Source organism: Stenella coeruleoalba (assembly GCF_951394435.1).
Source record: "Stenella coeruleoalba genome assembly, chromosome: 14".
Lineage (NCBI taxonomy): Eukaryota > Metazoa > Chordata > Mammalia > Artiodactyla > Delphinidae > Stenella > Stenella coeruleoalba.
In genome coordinates, this window is record NC_137160.1 from 1,512,349 (window position 1) to 1,536,344 (window position 23,996).

General features: G+C 51.0%; 1 protein-coding gene across 2 annotated transcripts; it reads right to left on the minus strand.

The window, feature by feature from the left end:
• Window positions 1-1,807: 1,807 nt before the first annotated feature.
• SALL3 (spalt like transcription factor 3) lies at window positions 1,808-22,543 on the minus strand. Of its 2 annotated transcripts, XM_079943235.1 has the most exons (4): window positions 22,397-22,543; window positions 7,545-10,466; window positions 6,988-7,328; window positions 1,808-5,881 (listed from the first exon to the last, which is right to left on the minus strand). In XM_079943235.1, exons 1-4 carry the CDS (start codon window positions 22,476-22,478, stop codon window positions 5,450-5,452), a joined length of 3,777 nt encoding a protein of 1,258 aa, XP_079799361.1. In that variant the 5' UTR covers window positions 22,479-22,543; the 3' UTR covers window positions 1,808-5,449. The 2 variants fall into 2 exon arrangements, with proteins under 2 accessions (XP_079799361.1, XP_079799360.1); XM_079943234.1 differs by having other exon boundaries at window positions 6,988-10,466.
• Window positions 22,544-23,996: the final 1,453 nt, after the last annotated feature.

Below are 23,996 nucleotides of genomic sequence, written 5' to 3' on the forward strand. Positions count from 1 at the left end.
AGCCAGAAAGAAAATTAATAAATGGAATCAGAGAGCACCGAAAGTACCAGATGGAACGTGAAGGAACTCACACTTCTGCAACTTTCCTAATTTATAGATAATACTGTGATTTAAAAATACGCACAACAGACCAGCTTAGAAAGTGTTTGGGGGAATTTGCAAAATTCCCGTGTTCACAAATAAGCACATTTGGGACTACGGTAGTCAGACGTTTATTTCCACGTTTGAATCAGATACAGTGAGTGATTCACATGGATACGCACAGATCCCTTTACCTCAGGGCGGGCTTACGAATCATGTTTTCCATTTAGTGGCGTAGAGAACCTTTGATAGAACAGAACACGAATGTACTCTTACATCGATGACACCCCTTTCCTCTCTTTCCTGCCTCGCCAACTTTCTGGTCATCTCCCACCGGCTTGGGTGCGGCGCTCAGTGCAACCCTGAAGTCAGCCATAAGGGGGTGAGGTAGAGGCCCCCAAGTACAATCTCTAAGGCTTCCAAAGAAGTCAGACCACAGACCGCCGACGCGGTTATAAATCAGGGCAGCACACCCGATGTTAATAGTTAGGTTCTCAATCTTTCGCTAAAAGAACGAGAGAGAACACCTGCTTTTAACTGCATCCTCTTTTGAATATATTGATGTACAGATAGACGTATATTAATTACCTCAATGAGGCGCTGCACGTGAGGTGTACAGCGCACAGGACAAAAACCAAACCATTAAAAAAAGTCTCTTTTCTGATAGAAAGTGCAGTCAGCATAAGGTTCACAGAGATTGACTTTATTTTACCTTAAATATAGTTGCATTTTAAAAAGCTTCAATAAATTTAATGATAAAAAAAATCAAAGATACCAACACATTTTTCATGGTCCAAATATGATTCCACATATTTTCTTTAGCAAAGTCATTTGTAATAGATTTTTCAATATTTATATTCTTAGGTAATCATTTGTATTTTCTCTCTGTACAAATACCGTCAATTAGTCTGTCTAGTGAATTTTGGGGGGGGGGAAGAAAGATGTACATTAGTAGTAGTTCTTTCAAAAAAAAAAAAAAAAACAACGGCTCTTAGAAGAGGAAATTTTAAGGATCAAATTCTCCCCCGTTGTTACAGATCAGGAAGCAGAGTGAGGAGGGAAGGCTGCAGCTTTCACAGGGCACAGCCAGGCAAGGGGGCAGCCTGGCCCTGTCCCCACCTGTCCCCTGCCCGAGCCTCACTGCGGAGCAGCCAACCTGGGCCACTCGGGGCGATGCCCACACGCTCACGCCTGGTGACTTGGCACAAAACTGTGGACAGGAGAACGGCAGGACAATGTTTCTATGGTGATTTCATTTTAAAGTTTTCCCTTCATAAAAAATGCTGAAACAATACGCAGTATTTCCCACTTAAGTGCAAAAGAAAAGGGGGACTTAATGTTTTTCCTAGTTTTGTATTGAATATCTTGTAGATGAATTCTTCCTGTAGCTAAAAATCGGCCAAGAGACCTGCTGCTGATAGAAACGTTTCACAGCCTCTGTTTTTCAAAGAAGCACTGTGTCCCTAAAAAACTTCTTGAAGGAATGAACGAGTGCCTCAGTGCCGGTAATTAGCAAATGAGCACAGGATTTTAAACACAAAGACTGAACTCCGAGGCCCACAGGTTGGCAGGCATGCTCGCAAGGTGACAGGCAGGACACAGAATTACACGTATGTGACATTATTATCCACTGCAAGCATGCACCAGAGGAAAGAAATGAGGGGTTTGGACTTGCGCGGTTTAGACAGACGGCCAAAATAAATACAGTGAGTTGAAGGCGGTTGGGCTGGAAACGTCCGTGCAGCCCGGTAATAAAGAAACACCCCTGATGTTTGCTGCAGCTCCTTAAAGCCGAAGCAGGAGCTGGGCGCTGTCTGCCAAGCACAGAGGAAAGGCAGGCAGGGAACCCAGGCTGCCTTCAAGCTTCCACGGGGACAAAATTAAACAGTGAGCGTTTAAAAACAATTGCTTCTTAGCCCTTAAGCGATCCTTTTTAATTAGTCTGAAATGTTAATGGTTCCTGTAATGAACTCAGAATAGATATATATTTAAACAAATAATTCTTAGGGATTGTTGGCGTTTATGATTCTTTGACATATGGTCTGAGCAGCCAGAACTGATGTCAGAAAGACATCGTGAAGCCCGAACACCTCTGCTTTTATGTTGGAAACGTTTTTGAAATAAGAAGTAAATCTCTTTTGTTTTCCCTTGCATCTTAACTTATATTAATTACTTTAAATGATTGTAGAAATCTTTGCTATTTCCTTACCATATGTAAAAAAAAGTCACTTTACTATCTGAGGTCTGTATCTCATGATTTCTCTCTAGCTCGGCAATCAACAGGGTTTAATTCCTAAGGCTTAGGATTATACGATACCTGCCGGGAGGCTGGGCAGTTAGTTTAGTGGTTAGTACCTTATCGCGCCTTCAAAATCACCCAGCATTTCCCAGGTGAAGTTTCCTGTGGCTTCCAGGTATCAGTAGCTATTTTTTAAAAAGAAGAAATGGATTGTATATCTTGTAATCCAGGAGCTATTAAATGATTTAAAGTTTTAAGTCTTCTCAAATGTTATCGGCAAGGTAAAGCTTCTTTTCAAGTGAAGGGCGTCCTCCATCTGGAACTCACAGGCGCAGGGTGCCGACAGCGGCCACCCTGTGCTCCCTGCACCTCCCTCCCAAATTGTCACTAGAGGCACAGCGATTTAGTTTTCAAGGGACCTGAAGAGCCGTTATTTTCCCTCAATGCCGACAAGGGGATGGTAATTCAGAGTGTAGTCGTTTTTGGACACTGCCAATAGTCTCTAATAATTAAACATTTTCTACTACATCTTCTTCCATCAAAGACGTAAATTAAAAAAAAAAAATCCACAGTTAGGAGGCTGCACTTTTATTTTAGAAAAAGGTGAAACATGAAAATTTCGAGACCAATCAAGACACGCTTAGATATGGCTTAATAGATCTAAGCTCTCAGAACCCAGTGACTTTCCTTGGAGAAACACCACGAATATACGTCCACCATCAATGACCGTAACCTCAAATTCCACTTTCTCCATTAGAATAATCAAGGAACGCCATTCAGAAATAATATTACATCCTGCATTTTATTCAATTCCGTATGACAAAAATAGGAACCTAGACTAAGACATCCATTTCAATCAGTAGATGTGTCAAGCCACAGATTTCATCATAAAAAATATTGGATCTGGGTAACAATTCTCCACTGGTTCAGGGAGGCCCCTGGCCCTACACGGTGTTGCAATAGAAAAATAGTGTCTCTTCACCATGCGGAGAGGGACAGCCTCGCCCTGAGCACAGGGTGGGGACAGTCTCACTGTCCCGTCATGGGCCATCTTATTTACAGCACTTTACATTTCTCTTTTCTTACGTTATATACACACCCTTTTGCGAGGAGAGAACACTACATGGTACCAAATACTAACCAAAAAGGAAAAAAAAAAAAATCACAGCAAAAAGGACACATAAATAATAAGAACATTCACTGCTGAAACACAGCGACACCAAGCACCTGTTTTCTCTTCCCGACGCTGGGACCCCCCGACCCATCCCGTGAGAGGAGAGGGTACCCCGGGCACACGCCATCCCACCTGCGTGGGAAACAGAGCTGGAGAGTTCAGGGTTCGTTTCCGACAGAGATCACGGCTAGGTCTGCTTATCTGTGAGTCTTTGAAACTCTGTTCAGTGACACGATGTGACTTGTTGCTGTGGCTGTGTTGGAAAGATGGTCCTATGTCTCGGTTTCAACTGAGAAGGCTCGACTGCTTCCTCGGGGACTCAGCCCCTCGCACTGTCACCCGGCCACCCACGACGACCTAGGACAGCACTGCCAGAGGAAGTTCACGGTCTCAGACTCCAGCATGCTTGCAACGCACAAAATGAGGTAGAGCACACAACACTTCTGTGTGGGCCTGGCTCAGCCCCGCCGCCCGGCACCTGCCCAGGGCCCTTTCCTGACACGGGGCAATGGGCAGAATCACCAGCACGAGACTGTGCTTTGATCAGATGACAGTGTGCTTTGTTTTCATCTGAGAAGATAATAAATAAATCAGGAACTCAGAAAAACGTCCCAGTTATGACTGATTATACTGCCTGACACCCGACACCTCTCTGCAGTTTACTGAGCACAAAAGCAGGCCTCGCAGGCAGTCAAACTCTCGTTCGGGGGGCGTGCGAGAAAGAGCGCGGAGGCTACAGCAGCGTCATACCTATGCAGTGCTCTCTGGCTTACTTCCTGGCGTGTACTGGTGTCACGGTCCTAAGATGAATTCATCCAAGTTTTCTTAGGGTGGTCAAGTTTTTAAATGGGCTTCGTAGAAAAGTTAAATCATTTAATTTAAGAAACAGCAGGTCCTAGTTTATTGAGGAACTGACAAGTCTTGGAGGCTTTTCCGGTTAAGGAGCACAGATTTCTCATACCGTCTGACCTAAGACTGTAACAGCTTTTTTTTTTTTTTTTCCTCTTCATTTTCCTTCAATCAAAGTACTATTTATAAAATACTTTACATCTTTTAAAATTTTCCAATTATAGACAAACCTCCCTAATACAAAATACTAAAAGTGCAAGAGTATAAATTAAGAGTTTTCAACCACATTATACAAACATTACCTTTTTATTGTACAGGTTTGATAATGCGAGATATGTACTCACAACTGCTATAACGTTGTGAATAATTCACGGTGGTGTCTGTCTGTAACTTGTTCCCAACTGCTGGGCTACACACCACACTAGAGAACACTATATCCACATAGCAGCTACAAACATTTAAATTAAAAAAAAAAAAAAAAAAAAAAAAAGGCTTGTTACTGACAGGTGCTTGCACACGAAAAGCATGCTCTTTCCTAACAGAACTTCACAATTTTGCCTGCATGGAAATAACCCACTTATTTATAGTAAAACAAATCTTGCTTTAAAAAACAAAAATCACACAGCCAGATGTATTCTGCAGCACAGAAGCTTCCGTTAAAGTTGGGCTGTATTGTCTGTTACCCGCATCATCTTAACATCATAAATACCACAGACGAAGGTACTGCCATGCTACACGGCGCCGGGAGCACTAGACCACGTCTTCGAGATAAGAGTTCTAAGGACAGAGTTCAAGTTTCTAACTAATTCGAACAAAACCACTGAACGAGTTTCCTGGAATAGGGCGGGGAGCCCCCTCTGGGCACTGCTGGGCTTTGGAGGGACGGAATGGATGTGCTCTGAGCCCCTTCTGTTCCCAAGGTGGCTCTCCGAGGACGTCTCTTTTTGACTTAAATCTATTTCAAAGGTTGCCGAGTTCTCGAGGACGGTCAAGCTCACGGCGAAAGGCGCACCGGGCAGCGGGTGAGGCCACCTCGGGCAGCCACCCGGTGACGTCTTTCCTGCTCTGGGTGAATGGGGAAGGGGACCCACAGGGCAGGGACGTGGCTAGTTAATCCCGATCTCCTTGTTATCCTCAATGAACCGCGTGAACGGCCGGCCGGCTCCCGCGTCCGACTTGGCTTTGTCCAGCCCTGCGATGGGCGGGCTGCTGCCAGGCCGCGCCTTGTCCAGCCCGGCAGCCAGGGAGCCCAGGGAGGGGAGCGCGCTTCCCCCGAGACTTACTGGGAGCTGGGGGAGGCCTCCGTTCTGGATGACGGAGATCTCATTGTTCTTCATGGCCAGCCCGTTGGTGATGGCTGCGGCGTACTGGTTCCAAAAGCTGGGGTCCACGTTCATGGCCCGTGCAGCCAGATCCTTCTGGAACATCTCGGAGAACTTCAGGGCGTCACCACCCAGCAGGGCCATGGGGTTCTCCACCGACAGGCGGCGGCCGCGCCTGGCAGGGGCGTTGTTCCACATGTGGGTGCCCATGTGCACCTGCGGGGGACACGAGACACACCTGGGCGTGAGTGCACCCAGCCCTGGGGTCACAGAGACGCCCGGGGACCTGGGGACTCCCTCCAGCTCCTTTCCTTGCCCTCTTCCCCAGCCTAAGCATTCCTTTGGGACAACAAACTTGTTAGGTGAGCTTTCCTGAGCATCTTATATTTGAACCTGCAACGTTTCCTTCTGTCAAGTACACAGAGCTGCACAGCTGGATGGAATCATTTCCCCCCTAAGGCGTCAGACCCACGGGCCACCCGGAGGGTCCCGAAGCTCCTGCCCTGCCCCCCAGAACCCCTGGCTTCACTGTGCCCGTGCCTGGTTTTCTCTCGTCTGGGCACCTGTGGTCAGCAGAGCCCTCAGGCGGCTTTCACGCTACCAGCAAGCGGAGGCCACAGGTCCCCGAGGGCTCACTGAGACCCACGCAGGCGCCTGACGTGGGCTGCAAAGCGGCACACTCCCCTGAGGGTGTGGGCACGGCCCTGGACGGGTCCTCGGTGCCCGGCCACACACTCCACACCTCCGGGGAAAACGGGCGGCGTGGCCGTACCTCAGACGCAAACGTGACGTCGTGACGTCGCTGTACCGTCCTCCCCTCCCCCGGCCCTCAGGCTGGGAAGCTTCTCCCAGGTGCCCGCTGGGCCCTCGTGGCAGCCAAGTGGCCAGAACCACAGATCTGACCCCTGGCCTCGGGGCGGGACTTGCATCACTGGCGTCACCTGCGAGCATCTACAGGCCCGGTTCTCTTGGTGTCAGCGTCCCACTGGCCTCCGGGCAGCGCCGGCCCTGGGCCTGCCCTGTCAGCCAGCGAGCGTCACCCCGACGCCCTGCAGCCACGCAGGCAGCACCAGCCCTCAAGGGGAGGCCGGGCCCGCGTGGAAGGCAAGCTCCTCGCTGCCACCGGACACGCGTGGGAGCACCGCAGGCAACGCGCACACGCAGGCACACACACGGTGCAGACTCACCCACGACACACAAGCGCGCTCACACCACACGCCACGCAGGCACACGCCGCGCTGTCTCTCGGGGGCTCGGCAGCAGCCGTGCCCCTGGCCAGGACCACGGGAGGTGGACGCAGGGGCTTCCCGGGCGGCCCTCACCTTGAGGTTGCCCTTGGTGGTGAACGCTCTCCCGCAGATGGTGCAGCCGAAGGGCTTCTCCCCGGTGTGGGTGCGCTCGTGGATCTGCAGGGCGCTGGCCGAGGAGAAGGTCTTCCCGCACGACTGGCAGTTGTGCTGCTTGGGCGTCCGGCGCGGCGGGGGGGCCAGCATGGGCGCGAGGCCGGGGCTCATCACCGTCGGGGGCCCCGCAGGCACCTGGATGGGAGCCGGCAGCGGCGGGCCCTCGGCCAAGGGGCCGGCCTTGCTGTGCCCGTTCACTTCCGTTTTGATCGTGGCGGGCGCGGAGCCGGGACCCAGGCTCGGGGTGCCCTGGCCGGGACCTAGAGCAAAGCTGGGGTCAAGCAACTGGGGAAGCGGCTCGCGCAACCTGTGGGTCAGCAAGTGCTGCTTTAAGTTACCCAGGGTGGAGCAGCCGCGCCCGCAGGCCGCGCAGACGAACGGCCGCTCCTTGGTGTGCCTGCGGAGGTGGATCTGCAGCGCGCTCCTGCAAGCAAAAGGCTTCGCACAGACACGACACGCGGTGCTCGCACACTTACCCCGATCTCGGCTCAGGAACAGCAGGCTACAGGGCGCCTCCTCCTTGATGGCCGGCCGGCCGGGGTGGGGGGCCGTCAGGTCCAGCGCCCCTCCGTTCTCGGGCCCGGGGGGCGGGCTGTCCTGCCTCTCCGTCTTCAGCGGCGGCTCCGGCGGCTCCTCCTGGGTGCCGAGGCCCGGGGACTTAGAAGGCAGGCTCTCGCTGTTACTGTTCCCGGGCGACAGGGCCTGCAAGGAGGATGACTCGGACAGGGCCGGGCTGCCCGCGCTCCGGCTCTCCAGGTCGCCCACAGCTGACGAGGAGTCGTTGCTCAGACGGTCGCTCTCCCCGGACCCGTTCTCCAGGGACTTGAGGGCGGTCATCTGGGGGCAGCTCATGACCGAGTCCATCATCTTCATCTGGTTCTCCAGGGCGGCGATGCTGGAGATGACGGACGGCGGGGAGGGCGGGCAGGAGCTTGAGAAGGCCAGCAGCGGCTTGGATGGGTCGCCAGCCGTGTCCTTCAGCTCGGCGTCCTCCTCCAGGGAGTTCTCGTCCATGTCATCGTCGTAGCCGCTCAGGGCGTCCGTGGCCTTCTCGTCGTAGGGCAGCTCGGCGTCCATGGCGTCCTGGAAGCCCTCGGGCAGTGGCGTGTTGGGGATCTGCCCCCCCATGTGCATGCGAATGTGCTGCTGCAGGACCACGGCGTTGGTGAACTTCTTCTGGCAGATGGGGCAGGAGTGCTGCACGCGCAGCGGCGGCTTGGCGCGGTGGACCCCGAAGTGCGTCTTCAGGTTGCCCTTGGTGGTGAAGGCGCGCCCGCAGATCTTGCACTTGAAGGGCCGCTCGCCCGTGTGCGTCCGGTAGTGCATCTTCAGGGCGCTCTGGCAGCTCAGCACGCGGTGGCAGATGGCGCACTGGTTGGGGTCCGTCACCTTCTTGTCGATGTTCTCCACCAGCTGCTGCAGCTTGGAGGTTTCGGACGTTTGCATAGAGTCAAGCAGCCCTCCGAAGGGAAACTTGGCCTTGAACTGCTCGGCGCCGGCCGGGAGGACCGGGCTGCAGAGGCCGGGGGACAGGCTGCTGTCCGCGAGGGCGGACGTGGCAGACACCTGCCCAGTGGCGGGGACGTCCCCCGCCCTGGCGTTTGTGCAAGGCAGGCTCATGGGCTCGGTCTTGGGCAGGGAAGACCCGCCGGGTGCCGGCTGCGGGGACTCGGCGGTCACCACCTCGGAGCTGGTCAGGCCTGGGGACAGAGAGGGGCACTCGCTGGACGCCGGCGAGGGCCGCTGCGGGGAGCGGCTGGCGGGGGTGAGGCTGGGGGAGTCGGCATAGCTGCCGAGGCTGACGCCGGGGAGGGTGGGCGGGAGCTGCATCCCGACCGACGTGGGCACCGTGGGCAGCACGGGCTTGCTGTCCAGCCAGGTGGTGGCCGGCTTCTCCGGGGGCAGTGACATCCCGTAGGGGATCCCGGAGCAGGTGGGCACGCTGTCCAGGTACTCGGGGACGGGGTAGGGGTTCATCTGGATGTGGGGGTACTTCTCCTTGTGCCTCTGGAAGTGGACCTTCAGGTTGCCCTTGGTGGAGAAGCGGTTGCCGCAGATGTTGCACTTGAAGGGCCGCTCGCCCGTGTGGGAGCGCAGGTGGATCTGCAGGGCGCTGTCGCTCCCAAACACCTTGGCACAGAACCTGCACTTGTGCTTGAAGAAGGGGTCCTCGGCGTTGGCCTTGGGCTCGAACACCGACACATTGGGGGGCTTGCCCTTGCGGTGCTTCATGAGGGCCGACAGGGGGTCCAGCGCGCTGGCCGTGGCTGCGATGCTGACCAGCGGGTTGGGGAAGATGACACTGCCGGCGGAGGTCTGAGGTAGAAGTGGGCTTGGCAGGCTGGGCGCCGAGCTGAGGAGGGGCCCGGGCCCCAGGGCGGGGGGCGTGGAAGCGTTCTGCGGCCGGCAGGGGGCGCCGGAGGCGCTGACCGCCGGGGCCGGGGCAGTGGAGGCCGGGGCCGCGCCGGAGGACGCCGGGGCGCCGGGCTCGGGGCCGGAGGGGCCCCCGCCCGGGACGTGCGGAGTGCTGGCTCCGGACGCCGGCTGGGCCAGGTGTTGGGGGCCCTCGTAGGCGGCCGGCTGGGTGGCAGGGCCGGGTGCCGTGGGGACGGGGGCGGCCCCGGCTGAGAGCTGCAGGGCCGAGTGCGCGGCCAGCCCCGGGAGCTGGGCGGAGGTGGGCAGCGGGGCGCTCTGGGCCCCCGTGGCCGCTCTGGGGTTCAGCGGTGGCCGCGGCGGCTGGTGGTTCATCATGGCCACCTGGCTGCGGATCTGCTCGATGAGCTGCAGCTGGTGGATCTGCTGTTGCTGCAGGGCCATGAGCTGCTCCAGGATCACGGGGATGGCCACGGCCGCCACCCCGCCGCTGGATCCCACGGCTCCTGCAGCCCTCGTGTTCTGGGAGAACTGTGCCACGGCCACCTTGGTGCTCAGGAGGGTCTCCAGCGTCACGTTGGTGTTTGGCATGCTGTAGGCGGCCACGGGGGCCGGTTCAGGGACCTGAGGTAGAGGCGGCTTCCCTGCGTGCGTGGGGCCCGGGCTCTGGAAGCTCTTGTCCACGGAGGGGCCCACTTCCATGGGCTCGTCCTCCTTCTCGGGGGCCCTCACCTCCCCGCCCTCCCCGCCCTCTGTGGGGGCCGTCTCCTCGGCAGCCTCACTCTCCGTGTGCTCGCTGGGAGAGCTGGCCGGAGAAGGTTCTGGAAACTCTTCAGAGGGCGGGGCCGGCTCATCTTCGCTGACGATCAGCACCAGGGGGTTCTTGGTGCAGGCCTTCTTGTGCTCCAGGAGGTCCGTCCACTTGAAGAACTCGGCGCAGCACTTATCACAGACGTGCGTCTCCTCGCTTCCACTCCGGCTCTCGTTCCCGCTGTCCCCGTCCTCGGCGCCCTCCCCGGGGGCCGCTGGAAAAGCAAGACATTACATCAGCCAGGGCCTTGCGAGACAGCCTGCCCTCCATCTCAAAATTCTGCACATAAGTAAAATCAATATTTTTTATTTTGTACAAATTACCCCACTTCAACATTTCTGACGTCCCGGCACGCGTATCCTATGACTCTTTCTAGCTAGCTAATCATTTTCTTAGCACCATCCATCGAATTATGAGGCTCTATCAATTGTGGATACCGCTTCTTAATGAAATTCCATAGACGCCATTGATTTCCAATATTTTCATACAATCTGCAACCACCCTGTCTGCTGGGTACAAAGCCAGCTTTCGATGGGCTCATTAGGACTCCCCCGACCACTGGGCTTCCTCATTTCCAGCAAAATTAGAGATGCCTTTGCCAGTTCACTTAACATTGCTAAACTAATCTGTAACCTTTCAAACTCACGTCAGCACCTGACAGGAGAGCCGGCCGCTGCCACTCTCCCGGGCTTGGACCACGAAGATTTATTATCTTTATGCCGCGCCGAGACATTAGAGATTTAATGTAATTCTGCAGAAGCTTTCAGATCAATGGGCATTTATTTCATGGAGGAAATTTCAGCTAAATACTTGCATTTGTAAATATAACAAAGAATATATAAGCACTTCTTACATCTCTGCTCAGAAAAACAATCTCTCCAACTTGTAGTTTGATCAACAGATCAATCCTGTATCTTTTCGGCCATCGTACTTTCCTCCAGAGAGGGTACATTTCTACATTTCAGGATTTGCCAAATGAATACCATCAATATAGTCTGGGCCTAAAATTAATCACGTTTAATACAATTAATTGGCTCTGTCAGATGCAATATTTCTTGGCTAAATGAACCAAAATTACATGTTATTGTTACTGGTCAATCGTGTTCTGCAGATTGCTAACAAACTAGAAATTATATATTTAAAGTTCATTTATGCTGACATGTTTAACATGAGAATGTTGTAGTCACACTTTTTGTACCTATTTTCATCTATTCTCATAGAAAGACATAGCAAATTATATACTTGTGCCATAGTGGAAACCCTCTAATTGGTTACACATGTTTAATTACTGTTGTAGGCAGCGACTTCCTGACTCCTATACCCTCTTCTGCCGAATAACAGCCCTGTTTAATCAACAATTCTCATTCACACCTGATGAAATAAATAGCTATACGGGAACAAGAAATCAACATCTGATGACATTCCCAGCTCCTATTTTTTGGGGACGTTGGGGTGACAGGCAGCGTTCAACGATTCCTCAGGCTCCACATGCCGGCCTGGGTAGCACTGCCTTGCGACTGCTTTTTGTCAACTTGTGGATGGAGTGACAGCAACAAATCAGCTTGAACGGAGACAAATGACAGCTGCAAATCGGCCCTTTGTTGTCGTGCATAGTTGAGCGTGAGAGCCACACATCCTCAAGTTTGCGTCCCCGGAAATCGTTTACTATTGAAACATCGACAAATGGAGTTGCTAAGAAGGCTCCAGGTTTTCCCTTTTAGAGTTTTAGGAGAAGGATTCGGCACTGATCTCAGTAGAGAAATCTGATTTGTAAAAAAACATCCTGTAAGAATATGTAGTCCCTCTACTGGAAAAGAAGGTCAAACTATTCTTTGAGGCTAGCAGGCTGCTCTCCATGAGGTTGCTATTTCCAGGTAATTTATACTTGCCTTTAAAAAATGATTAGCAGTGTTCAATTAGCATTTTCTTAACTGGCTCAACCATTTGAAGGGGAAAAGAAGTTAGAGCTTGCAGCCCATAAGGACCTGCTAGACTTTTAAACTGAATTCGGTGCTGAAGCTCAGACTGCAAGAAGTCTCATTACCGTATGAGGGAGGAATGTAATAGGTGTCTGTAATGAGGTTGAGTGTAGCTGGAAGCAAAGACACAGCTGATTGATACTGCAGATAGGAGCGTTAACAAAATAAATACTCGGAGTACTTAACTTTGTTCAATGTATGCAAAAACTCATCTGAAACCTGCAAAGGTTATGGAACAGGGCAGGAAAAACCCTTCAACTCTTCAGGTAAATAATTTCTTAATGACTGATAAGAAAACAGGGGCTATCTCAAATTTTAGTTATGTAGTTTAAACATTATCACACAGTGCAAAGAATCTCTACTTTTAAATTTCTTTACAATAGTGGAATGTTCTCCTGTAGACCCACATATTAAAAACGTAAGTGGCCCTTAAAAAAAAGTTCCTCTGCACCAAGCCATCAAGTTGGAAGCCGTGTTACGGTACATCATGAACTAGTGTAATTATTAATCATAACTGAACACTACCACTTTAAAGCTATGATACAGAAGGCCTGCCGTACTCTTCACAGAGCTTTTTAATTTTAATACTTTTTAAAAAGAAAAACACCAAGAAATTAAATATTGCTAATTTCTTGAAATGTTTTTTACATTTATTCCTTAGAGAAGAAAAATGTATAACTTACATGGTATACAAAAGCATTCACATGGTACATACATTTAAAATTTTACACAAACACAGTGTAGACTGTGTCCAAAGAATTCTTTTTCCTAAAAATTATTATTGAAGTACAGTTGATTTACAATGTTGTGTTAGTTTCAGGTATATAGCAAAATGATTCAGTTAATTTATATATATATATTTGTTTTATATATATATTCTTTTTCAGATCCTTTTCCATTATAGATTATTACAAGATATTGCATATAGTTCCCTGTGCTATAGAAAAATACTTTTTTTTCCACATGGAATATGTGCTTAGGGACGATTCACTGAGAAAATGCTTAAAAATTAGGCTGATTTCTGGTAAAGTGCGTTGACTGTTGGAAGAATTAACTAATTATAAATAAATTATATCTTTACAGAGGAACATTTCCCAGATTTTCTTTGTAACAACTGTGGCGTGTGAAATAGAGAAACAGGACTTTTATTTTACACTGTACTTTTCTCACAGGTCTTAAGCAGCCCAAAGAAATCTCTATTTACTTTAAAGATAAATTTTTACATTTCTATTGGTTTTTTCCATGTGTTAAGTATTTTGGGTTCACCTCCAAACTCATGGAAGTTGGGAAGGTAATTTTCTTCTTCTCCCATTGGCAGGTTAGCAAAATTACAATTATTTCTCCATTGTAGAAACTGTGCATAGAATAATATTTAAGTACTATTTACCAAATAATAAGCCATTTTGTTTAACGCAAATTGATAGTTACCTAAACACAGTGAAGATATTCTTGTCAAAGTAATATAAGCCTCCACTGTATTCCTCTAAAATTGAAGAAGGAAAGCAAAACCGAAGGGAGGAAATTGAGTGAAAATGGCATTTGGGACCTGTTAGTTCGTTATGTTAGTGAACCTAACAAAACAAATAATTGTTGGATTTTATAACCCAAGTTTCATAATAAATTTGCCTTTTAACAAAAACATATTTTAAAAACTACAATAAGCGAGGGAAAAACATTCTTCAATACAATTCAGATTTTTTATTGGGGGCAAATAATTTAGAATCTCCACCTGTAATTTTTCTTACTGGGGTCTGTATGAAGTACCATAACGCGATCACTTCAACTGTTATTTCCACTTGTTTCACGATCAAAATCTCAGTAGGATTAGCATTCCATAAAAGTTACAGAGAAGCACAAATTTCACAAGACAGTCTTGAATACAATGAATGCAAATGAAAAGCCTCTAATACGTCATGTGTGCAATTGAAATTTTGGGTGCATATTTTAAGAATGTTTTCAAACAACAACAAGCACTTCAACTGAATTGGTTGGTAGGGGAGAACCAAAACGAGCCTGTTTCACTAGGGACACAGCTCTTCAGAAGCAGCAAGACTGCAGTTGAGTCCAGAGTGAAAGCAGCGGCCTTCCGCCACATTCAGGAGAGCGAGATGCAAAGTAAGTTGTTGTAACTTGCTTCGATGGCAGTTCCGTTACAGTGATTACGTGCATCGTGTTACAGTGTAGCTGTGCTCATCTGGAAGCAGTTATCTTTAAAAAAATGCTGTCTATATAACTAGAAAACCCATATAGGAGAGATCTGACAGCAGCTCCAAATTTTATCATGCAACTTCCAAAGCCCTTAATCCTGCCATTGTTTTAAGCCAGTATTAGGTCGGATTCGAATGTATCCAACTACCTTTCAATTAAATTTACATGTGTAACTGGCTTTTCATTCTAAAAATAGAAGTTATTATATCCATTTGTTGACATGGCTCAAAAAAGTTTGTTTCAAGGTGAAACCACGTCAAAGCCACTGCAACAACAGCACAAGGTTTGAGAAATTTACTTCCAATGCAATGGGAAAATTCTTTCTTCCTTTAAGGGGGAACTGAAAAACAAGCACTGTTAACATTATCATTAATGTCGAAATAATTTACTTTTTGCATACTGGCTCCTCAACAACTAAGAGACTTCAAACTGTAAATAGGCAGGGGCCTTCCAGTGCACCAGGGTTCTCTTAGAACTAGTGAAGAAAAACGCCAACCAATGCGCCCAGGAACAGAACTTAGCCAAGAGTCTTCCCTTCTTGGTTAACGGGAATATTTGGTTGAGGTTACTTTCTGAAAGTACCACCCAGTTTTGCTGTATCCGCGGGCTACCAATGCGAGGAAGAAGACGTATTGGAAAGAGCTCTCTACTTTGCTAACACCAAGGATGTACCAGCCATGGCTGTGAGCCGGGTGTCTGCACGTAACGCCGAGTCTGTCTTCCTGAACGCAGTCAGGAGGAGCGAAAAGCACGGAGGCTAGAAGAGGAAGCTGTTTCAGGTGGAGAGGAAACGCGCAATTAGTTTCTACAGCTAGCCCCACGCTTGCTATTTATGCCTGAGATTTCCAGCGTTTCTAAGCCTCACCGTTCAAACGTTCTTGAGTAAGCGTGCCGCCTCTGGGGGCTGCAGGAGGGGGAAAGGGTGCCACCGCCTTTCAGAGAGGCCTCCAACCAAAAAACAGCTCCAACAGCAGTCTTAAAATGACATGATTTTTTCCCTTCTCACTGATAAAAAATGCAGAAAACGTTTAGCAAAAATGTCCCTATTCTTAGGACAACTCTGGGTGTGAAAGGATCCCCTTCCCATTGCTCTCTCAGCTCCGATTCCTGGTCTGCTATACAATACACAAGGATCATGTTATACAAGGATCATGTCTTCGCTGCCTGCAAAGGCATATGCGGCCTTCCACATAAAAACGACGTGGCAGAAGATGGACAGAATGTTTACACTCACGATGATCTTTTAAAGCCACGAGTTAAAAGCGTGCCTGTAACATAGATAAGAATATTTGAGACCAGATGCTTTCTTTAAAAAATTCAAACCGCAGTTCTCAGCAAGGCTTTCTTATTCTCTCCTTCCAGGAGGCTGGGCCTTGCAAATCAGTAACCGAATTACAAAGGGCAGTAAACAGGTGTTTGATAATTCTGCTGATCAGGCCCAAACTCTCACCTTCATTCTGCCACCCTTTTGCTACGCATTTTAAATCCCTTACAATTAACGAAAAGAGAAGCAAACGTTCCTTACCGGGAAAAGGAATGTTAACTTCTCCACTTTAATCAGTAACTCTAAAATGCCACGTGGGTCTCTAGGAAAGGAAACCTTACTTTCTCCTGTGCCTTTTCCATCCCTTAAAAATCTAGGAAGCATTTTTCAAGTTTTCCCAAATTGTTAGGAGACACTATTTTCTTGCAAATTAATTCTTTTTAACTCCTTATGATAGCTTTGAATCCCATAAAGAAAGATGAATTATCACATACTGAGCCCAAGCTGTGAAGCAGGAGGAGACAAATAGAGACCCCTACCGTGTTTAACAATGTAGAAGAAATTCCAGACGCAACAGAAAAACTTCGTCCTTTTCCTAGACCTCCAAGCGTGTGAGCTCGGAGCGGAACAGCGGAGGGCGCTCGTGCCTCGCCCAAGCCGCACTGACCCGCAGGCCGCTTCCGCCGACTCAGCGGCCCACGCCTCAAATTTGTTAAGTAAGGACCACCTGTGGCACAGGCGCCAAACGTCTTCTGTTTAAAACATTTGCGGTTTTTCATCTGTGGGGTGATGCACCAGGGAGGGGAAACACTGTTTCCTTTATGGACACACGCAGATGGAAAGCGGCCACAACGTTCACTTGTGTTAACTATCTGCTGCATCAAATAATAAGATGTTTGTTACACTTTAAGGTTGCACAATAGTTCTTTCACTCACATGTTACGCTGTAATCTTGCTTACGATGAATACACGGGTATCACTCTGCCTCACCGAGAACGCCCAAACCTGGAATACGGCGGCAAATGCAAACAATTTCCATCAAAGCTCGGGGAGGGGGAAAAACAAGGTCTGTGCAGGGTCACCTTCGGTTCAGAGGCGGAGGTTTAACCTCACACACGAAATTAAACGTGCTGCTCCACGACACCCCTCTGCGGAAGCGCCTACGGGCCTCGACACGTTACTTTTCAAATCCACCGCGCATAAAAACACATAAATAAGCAAAGCCACTTAGACGTATAAACACCTGGGTCTAAACAGCCCCAGAGCAGCAGGAACTACACGGTGTCCGGGAACAAGGCGCCGATCAACTGTAACCCTCGGACTGCTTGCACTCGGGGTTAGGTCATTAAATCATTTCCATGATTTGTCATCACCTCACCGCACTGTTCCATTTCTACGGGCGAAGTTTACACACATGCGAAAAATCATCCAGGAAAAGCCCTGCCCTGGGGGGTTGAAGCTAGCGGCTCTGCAGTGCAGAGCCCTAACTCAATTACCAAACGGTGCTGTAGAAGAGGGCGCTCTGGAAAAGAGGACCGAGAACGCCGGCGAATGAAGACCAAGCGCCACGGCACCTGCAGGGTTAATTAAACAGTTCAAGATGTAACAGCCACACAAAAGAAAACGGTTCTCTCTCCCTCTTTGAGCACTATAAACACTTGTGCTGCACTAGATGGGCATTTGATAAACCGAGCAGCACAGAGCAAACTCGTGGGTCCCCAGTCCGCACTCGGAGCCAGTGTTAACACTTAACAGAACACTGGTGAGTCCTGTTGCCAAGGTCAACAGCACAGATGCACTCATTGTCTTATGAGCTTGACATCTAGTGGCCACCCCCGGCAGGGCACAGCAGGCAAAGGTTAAGCCAGCAGGTCTGTCGCAGCAGCACCCTGAACCACCCACCTTCGCGGAGATGGGTGGGAAGCTGCCAGCCCTCTGCACGCCCTCCTGCCCACAGACCCCAGGCCACCAAGGCTGGATGCTGTGTGGGCCCCAAGGCTTCCCGGAATTAGGAGGGGAGGGGTCCCCGATGGTTAGCATAACGAATCTGGGATGACCGGAAAAGACAGGCCCACGGAGGGCACCGCGGAGTTGGACGCCACCCTGGCAGCCTCAGGTCTCTTTGGTGGGCAATGGTTCAGCCCAGAGAACTCTTGCCTTCAACAAACAGATCAAATCCTAACCTCTAACATAAATAGAGCCCATTACATTATTTTATTATTTCAATTAATATCTCACTTTCTGCGATATGACTCGCCTTATTTGCTTGGGAATCACACAGTTAACTGCACTTTAGGTCATAAAGGTGTTCAACTTAACAAGAGAAAAAAATCTAAGGACCGGGCTCTTTTTTTCAAATGTAAAAGTTTATGTAAGGTAATAGTAAAACATTCAATTTCTACACAGACTTTACTTATGCCTGATTTTATATGAAGTGTGTGGCAACTTCACATATGCTGTAACTACAAACCTGTCCCACCAGTGGTAGAATTAGCCCTCATCTTCACAAGACTAAGATATGCTGTTCGTATCCTAGCAACTGGTCAAGAAATCATGAAGGAAAATGAAAACTAACAAAACCTCTTCCTATTATAAGTATTATTTAAAAATTATCCTTCTTGAAACTGTATGCAGCATTGAAGGATGGGGCATGACCTCATTGACAGTTAAGAAGGTTTTTATTTCATGTAAATAAAATACTTACATTTGAGAATGCTAAATTCTAACTGGTGGTCAGTACACAGAACGGAAACCTTGGTTGTACCTTTACTGAATCCCCCCCAAAAGAAAACGTTCTTGGAGCTATCTCGGGGTGAATGGCAAAGCCTCTTAGAGATTGTACTTGAAAATGAAATCTGACCCACTTTGGCCTCCTTTTGCCATCATCTTGTACACAAAACATAATCAGCTTGGTAAGTAATTCCTGCTGTTGGTCCATACCTTCTTCATTTTCTGGCTCTAAACAGATCAAAAAATATTGCATTATGAGTAGACTGTGGAAGTTTAAATGGTGCCTAAAAAAAACCAACCCCTTAACTGTAACATAATCAGCTCTTTCTCTGTAAGGTGAGAATTAACTGGCATGCTTTTTATTGGCCACCAAATTATGCATTTTTAAATAGGTTAGGATTTTAAATGTCATTTAAAAAATAAACGTTCGCAAATTCTTCTTTTCCTTTCCCTCCCTGCTTAACTTACTCCTTACCTTTCATGTTTCAGAGAAAACAGTCTGCCTAGGGATGTCAGAAAGTGGCTTCTGTATTGTTTCCTTTTGGAATGCTGAATTGTAAGTGTGTGAGTGAGTGCCCAGAGCTCTGAAGGCAAAGCATGCACAGACAGATAAAAGAGAAAAGATCTCTTCACCCAGGGCTGGGGGCCTTCTTCCCCTTAATTCAAACACGGTCTATGAACACCACTGGTAAAGTCTTAAATCACAGGATCATTTAAAAGGATTTTTAAGATAGCCATGTAACTCTGAGTTGGCAGAAAATAAAAACAAACAAAATACAGGATGGCAAACTGCTCTAAATTATAATATCCTTTTGTTTCTCCTTAAATACATACTTTCCTTCTAAGGGCAGTAAAATGTATCTATCCTAAGCTGTATTTTATCCAGTGAAGGACAGCAACAAACACCTTTTAAAGCTCTTAGTAGGAGTGTAAGTGCTGTTCCGTCATTAGAAGTTTTAATTAATTTTTCTTAGAACAAAAATATTCGGCTGGCTCAAAAGATTTCATTATTGTGGCATACATTTAATTAACTTAATCCTAAAGCTGCATCCCACTTATTTCTAAATTTTCGGAAACAGGAATGAAACAATTTGCAATTTTAAAAGATAGTACCTAGTGGGAATGTAAGTTTAGTCCCAGTCATCCTTAAAACACATTTTTACAACAGGATAACTTTAGAACTTTAACGTAAATCTTTATCACTTTTTCTCATTCTACATATGTCATCATATTTCATTCCTGCAATAAGGTTTGGAGAGCACTGAAGCATTTTTGGACAGCTATCTTTTCACTGCTTGCCTAAAAACCAAAGCCTGAAAGATAATAGTCAGATTTCTTTTTTTTTAAAGAAATAAAGTCTTCTACTGTAAATTAATGTGACTGCCTCCCCCCACATTATACTAAAATTTTTGCATAGAATATTTGCGTTTCATATCATTATCAAGAACCTTCCATTTTATTGCGGGCATCTACTGCTTTAATTAACATGTAACATCCAAAGGAATACAAAGGAATTATTTACTTCGTTTCTAAAACACTGTAACCTAACTTAGGTCGCTTATAACTTCATGCATAGTCTGTTGATTTCCACTGCATTTAACAGAATATAATTTGGAGAATATCTGATTCACGTTGGAGTAATTTAGTTTTCACAACCATTTAGCTTTAAAAAAAAATATTTTACTTAGTTCTCCTCCTGATGACGGTCAGTACAACAGAGCAATCTATACGTGAACGTGCCTTAAGTGAAGAGAGAACAGACTATCTTTTATGCTCCATGAACAATCAGCTTCAGAATAATTAAATCAGAAAGAACTATTTTTTAAACAGTTCGCCCGAACAATCGAGGGAACACACTACTTGACTAAGGCTCAGCCCCAGACAGGCTATTTCTGGCCTGTTGCAAAATACGATCAGGAACTGTGGCAATATCTTGATTACAACCCTGAATGATTGTGAAAAACACAGGCTGACAGAAACTTTAATCCCACGGTGGGTAAAAAAAACCTGAATGTGTTTCACCCCTAAATAAATTCAGTAACAACAAGGGGAATTCAAAAGAGAACTTGTGAATAATTTACTCCATCTTAGGTTTTCAAATAAGGGCTCTGGACCCCTCCACACGCTTACACTAGGAGGTTCACCACGCTCTCATTTCTGAAGTGAAATTAAAAATGAATAGCAGTGCCTCAGCTTGTTAATTGTTAAATACAAGGGGTTTTACTCTATTAATTAAAATATGCTTTAATAAAAGGAGACATTGCACATTTTGATAACGACCCTACAAAGCTCAGAAGTATTTACATTGTTGCATTTTGGGGCGGCTGTGAAAGCCGATTTTAAGCTATTCAGGAGCCACAATAATAAAGCTTTAAAATTCCTCACTGGGATGCAATGTAGTTCTTTTGAAGGAAAGACTGTCTTTCTCATTCGGCAGAAATAAATCCATTCATTTGATCATGTAGTCATTGAGGGCAATAGAAAACAAACCAAGTGTGAGAAATTCTATGTGATGAAGTAAACAAAACAAAAAAAAAACCATTTCCATGACAAAAAGATTCTTTGTCCTTAATCTACCCACCATATGCAAGCGTTTCTTTTTAGCATATCTCCCGTTCTAATCTTGGGTGACCAGGCGACACAGATAAGACTCCCTTACCTCCGCTGCGACAAAAAGACCCTCACGAGTTCTCAAATTTTGTTTAATTCCTGAATTCCCAGCCGCGTAAGAAGTCTTTACTCCCGTTCTCCATTCCGATGCGGACGTATACCGGCTTTTGCAAACTTTACGACACCGCACGCTAAACTCAACTTTTTATTTTCTGCAGGCTAATTCTCAAAGCGAAAAGACGCGTATCTGCTCTAAACCACTTAGAATAGGTTAATCTAAAAAGTTGGCCGGCCTATTTTGTAGGGAACAAACTACTCGATGCCCGGGCTCCGGGGCAGTGGAGGGTCTCCCTGCGTCCCGCGATCGCGCCGCGGCCGCCCCTCCCGCCCCCTGGGGATCCGCGGGCAGCGGGAGGCCGGAGCGGCCGGGGCCCTAACTTCCCGGGCTGGGGCGCGGCCACGGCCAGCCGGCTCCTCGCCGAGCGCTAACTTTCGTGGCTCCTACCTTCCCTCCTGGATGGGCAGGAAGTTCCTACCCGCCAGCTGGCTGCAGAGTTGCCCGCGGCGCCTCCAAAAGAACAGGAAGAGGCCCCAGAAAACCGAGAGGCACCAGAAACGTGCCGGGGTCCTACCGCGTGCAAGGACCACCCCCCCCCCCGCGCCGCTGCGCAGCTCACCCCGGGGTTAATTCCCAAGGCGGCCATTAGGAAAGGCCAGGCGACACCGACTTCCTACTGTCCTCGGAATGGGATCACTGGTTTGTCGGCTCGCCCGGAACCGCGGGCTCCGCGGCCCTCGGGCACACAGGGCGGCCGCTGGCCAGCCGGGGTCAGGGCGGCGGACCCGCTCCGAGCGCGCACCGGCCAGGGCGCCGGGCGCCTAACAAAGCTGTCCCGGCAGCGGCCTCCCCGGCCCGCGTCCGGTGGTGGGTGAGCCCCGGACGCGTCCCCGCCGCCGCGACCGCCCTGGGGACGCCGCGATCGCCGAGGCCGGCCCCAGCGTCCGGGCGCCGGGAGCCCGAGGGGCGGCGCGGAGGCGGCGGCGCGGCCCCTCCCGCCAGCGCCCGGCTCGGCCCGCCGGCCTCCGCCGGGCAGCGCGGACTCCGAGCGGTCCCAGAGCCGTGGCGCCTCCGTGCGCAGCTCAACTCCGGGCGGCCGAGCCAAGTTTACTTCTCCCGCACTCCCGCGCCGCGCGCTCCGGTGGAGGACCGGGTCCCCGGGCAGGCCCGCCCGGGCCGAGCGCCGCGCGGCAGACACTGGCTCGCAGGAGCCGGGGAACTTCCCCGGTGCGCGGCGCCCGCCGCCCGCGCTCCCCCCAGGCCCCCGGGCGCCGCCGCGGTCCGCGGGCCCTCACCGTGCTCGGGAGCCCCGTCCGGCGGCGGCAGCTCCTCGTCCGACTTGAGGTGCTGGGGCTTGGCCTGCTTGCGCCGAGACATGCTGCTAGCGGCGCGCGGGCCCCGCGCGGGGAAGCGGCATCAGCGGGGCGGCCAGCGGGGACGGCGCGGGGCGGCCGGGCGGGCGCGGGGCGCGGGGCGCGGGCGGCGGCGGCGGCGGTTGCGCGGGCCGCGCATGGGGCTGAGCAATTAGGCTGGTGAATAATGCATGGCCATTAGCGGAGGGCCGCGCCGATTGGCCGGACTCCAGCGGACTCGGGCGGCCTATGCAAATGAGGCCGCGCTCGCAATTAGCGGCCGCGCGGCGAGGAGGGGCCGGCGCCTGCGGGACCCGGGCGCGCGGCCGGCGCCGCCTCACATCGCGGGCTCCGCTCTCCTCGGCGCCCGGTGCAGCCCGGCGGGCCGGGAGCGGCGCGGGCCGCGGCGGCCGCCTGGCCCCGGGCACAGGCAGCAAACTTTGGCGGCGTCCGCGCGGCGCCTCTCCGCCGGCGCGCCGGGCTCGCCCCTTTATAGAGTGTCTGCGCCGCCGCCCGCGCCCCGCGCCGCGCCCCCCCCCGCCACCGCCCGCCGCCCCTCCCGGAGCGGGCGGCCGCGGGCAGGGCTCCGGCCGGCGCCTTTGTCTCGCCGGGCTGCTCGGGCGCCGAGCCTCCTGCGCTCCGGGCGCGGAGGGCCGGCTGGTCGCCTCCACTCGTCCGCGGCGGCTCTCGGCGCGCCGGCCCCGCTCAGGCTCTGGTGTCCCCTCTCTCCGGACCTTCTCTCCGGGCTCGTGTCCCCTCCGCGGGCTCCCCCGGCGGCCGGCCCGGCCCGGAGGCTCGCGGCCGGAGCGGAGCGGAGTGCGCACGCCGGGGTGGCGGGACTTCGGCAAGACCAACTTTCCGGTTCGGAAGCTGCGCGGGCCGAGCGGCTCCTCCCCTCCCCTCCCCTCGTCCTCCCTCCCCTCCGCTCCCACCCCCGTCTCCCCGCCCCCCCACCCCCGGGCCCCTTGACTCCTGAGCGCCCGCCCCGCCCGCCGCCGCCACCGGGGCCGCCTCAGCCCTTCGCCCGCCCGCCGGGCCTCCCCGCCGCCAGCGGCTCCTTAAATCCAGGGGAAGGGAGGGGATGACAGGGCTCCGGTGTCCCCCCCACCAGTTCCCTTGCCCGATGGGTGCAGTCCTGGGGCGCCTGTGGCGTGGGCAGGGGGCGCAGGGTGCCCCGAGACCGCGTTACTGAAAGTTCCAAGTCCACAAAAGTCCTGCGCGCGGCCCCCCGTGTTCTAGGACTGTCGGGGGCGACGTGGGGGGAGGGCAGGTGAGGGGGAGCGCACATTCGGACCGGCCCAGCATCCCCGGGCAGCCGGCGCCGCGCGCTTCCCGCACGCGCACCCAACCTTCGCGGGTTGTCAGGCACGCGCCCTCGCCCCCGCGCGCGCAACCCACCGCAGACGTGCACACGCGCCGTCGCCCACTCCCGCGCGCTCATTCCCGCGCGTGTCCTCCATCGCGAGCGGCTGCTGGGATGTGCTCCAGGCCCCGTCGCCGCAGAGCCTGCGCCTGTGCCCTCGCCCCAGCGTGTCTTTTTTCA

What these genes read in the sequence shown, in the direction of transcription:
- SALL3 (XM_079943234.1), bottom strand. Translation starts at nt 22,478, where the DNA reads ATGTCTCGGCGCAAGCAGGCCAAGCCCCAGCACCTCAAGTCGGACGAG. An exon ending in GGACGGGGCTCCCGAGCACG is followed by an intron (nt 10,467 to 22,396) that starts GTGAGGGCCCGC and finishes TTGCTTTTCCAG; the next exon opens with CGGCCCCCGGGGAGGGCGCC. An exon ending in CCACCAAGGGCAACCTCAAG is followed by an intron (nt 5,882 to 6,987) that starts GTGAGGGCCGCC and finishes TGTCCCCCGCAG; the next exon opens with GTGCACATGGGCACCCACAT.